Raw genomic sequence first — 2,004 nt, 5'->3', positions numbered from 1 at the left:
GCCAAGTAAGACATTTTCCTAACACATTTTGTTGATCCTGGAACAACATTCCAGTCTGAAAATTTAATCTTAACCCTATTCCTAGCCCTAAACCTAATCCTACCTATAACTTATCCCCAAAATCAGAGGGGAAAGATAGGTGAATAACACTGATGTAGAAGCACCTAAACTTGACATAAATGGTAAACTTGTCAAATCTCAAATCTGATTGGAATCATCTGGTTGATTGGAATGTTGTTCCAGGATCAACAAAGATGTTGATCCAGGAACATGTCTTGGCAAAGTCGCGGTAACTCAATACTGGTACGCACGTCTTGCTGTTCACACAAGTCATGTGTCACACAGAAATGACATTCGCAGACAGCGCACTCTTTATTATTATAATTAACAGAGTACACAAACAGAAAAAGAAAACCATAATTTTACTCAGAGTTAGTTAGACAATCTCCATAGCAGTCTTCTTGGCACAGAAATGTTGACGAACGTCTGGCCACTAGTAAATGAAATGAAACGTCAGTAGGGAACACATTTTTTTTGTGTCCAAAATGTAAATTGCTTGTTGATTTTTTTTTCTAAAGTTGTTCGAAACTCTTTCCACACTGTTGTCAATTGTAGGTCTTCTCTCCAGTGTGAGTTCTCATGTGGACTTTAAGGTTTCCTTGATGATTGAAACTCTCACACTGTTGACATGCGAACGGCTTCTCTCCAGTGTGAATTCTCATGTGGGCTGTAAGGTGTGTTTGTGCACTGAAGCTCTTTTCACACTGTTGGCAGGTGTAAGGCTTCTTTCCAGTGTGAATTGTCATGTGCTTATTAAGGTTTCCTTTTTGAGTGCAACATTTTCCACACTGTTGACATGTGAAGGGCTTCTCTCCAGTGTGAACTCTCATGTGGACTTTAAGGTTTGCTTGTACACTGAAGCTCTTTCCACACTGTTGACATGTGAAAGGCTTCTCTCTAATGTGAGTTCTCCTGTGCCTGTTAAGGCTTCTTTTATGAGTGAAACTCACTCCACACTGTTGGCACATGAATGGACTCTCTCCAGTGTGAGTTATCATATGGACTGTAAGGGTTCCTTGATGTGTGAAGCTCTTTCCACACTGCTGACATGTGTAAGGCTTCTCTCCTGTGTGAATTCTCATGTGACGGTTTAGATGTCCTTTTTGACGGAAACTCTTTCCACACTGTTGGCAAGTAAAATAACTTTCATTCCTTGTCTTTTGAGTCCTTTTTCGTGACGAAGTTGTTTTATTCTGTGATTTTTCTTCAGTTATGAAATAATGGTCTGTCTTAGATTGATCTTTCTCTTCCATTTCATTTAGATCTTGACTCTCCTCTTTCAATGTCATCAGGTCTAAGGTGAAAATAGACACGCACAAAAACAGTATAGTGCCACAAAGCTACAGATATTAAAACATTTAGACACGTAAAACATTAAAACCAATAACATGTATGCTAGATCTTATATGCCAGGGATGCCAAACTCAGTTCTTGGAGGGTTTCCTGGTTGCATTGGCACAACCAATATGAACTCTGAAGTGATGTAACACATACGTTCACATATACAGATTTATTTAGCCAAGACTGGAAAAAAAAAAACATGATGAAAACGACTTTCCTTCAAACTAACTTGGTCAACCGTGGCTTTTGCTGCAGTGCATTTCTAGATTGCTACAAGGCCAACTTCACTTTCATCTTAGTAAAAATTGATTTCTAATAACTTTAATAACTTTATTTTTTTCATTATGTCTTTACGATAAACTGCAAAGTGTATGCTTTCAAATGAGACCATACTTATGCTTTTAGTGCAAAGTGTCCATGAACTGTATCTGTTTTAGTTTGGGTAAGTCATTTCTTGGGATTTTTCAAAAGCAGGGGTGCTGGCTAACAGGTTAATTCTAACAGGTTTGGTGTCTCGTGTTTCAAATCCAATGACAATGGTAGTGACAATTCTCTCTGACCAATCAGTGATTTGTAGCGTTTACACATCACATTTAGTAACAG

At 38.2% G+C, this 2,004-nt stretch overlaps 1 protein-coding gene across 1 annotated transcript; it reads right to left on the bottom strand.

Annotated features, from left to right (window-relative positions):
- Window positions 1-361: 361 nt before the first annotated feature.
- LOC125248532 (gastrula zinc finger protein XlCGF7.1-like) lies at window positions 362-1,683 on the bottom strand. Its single transcript, XM_048160463.1, has one exon. It carries the CDS (start codon window positions 1,347-1,349, stop codon window positions 606-608), a length of 744 nt encoding a protein of 247 aa, XP_048016420.1. The 5' UTR covers window positions 1,350-1,683; the 3' UTR covers window positions 362-605.
- Window positions 1,684-2,004: the final 321 nt, after the last annotated feature.

The sequence above is a fragment of the Megalobrama amblycephala genome, linkage group LG1 (assembly GCF_018812025.1).
Source record: "Megalobrama amblycephala isolate DHTTF-2021 linkage group LG1, ASM1881202v1, whole genome shotgun sequence".
NCBI lineage: Eukaryota > Metazoa > Chordata > Actinopteri > Cypriniformes > Xenocyprididae > Megalobrama > Megalobrama amblycephala.
This window is presented reverse-complemented; position numbering and strand designations above follow the sequence as displayed.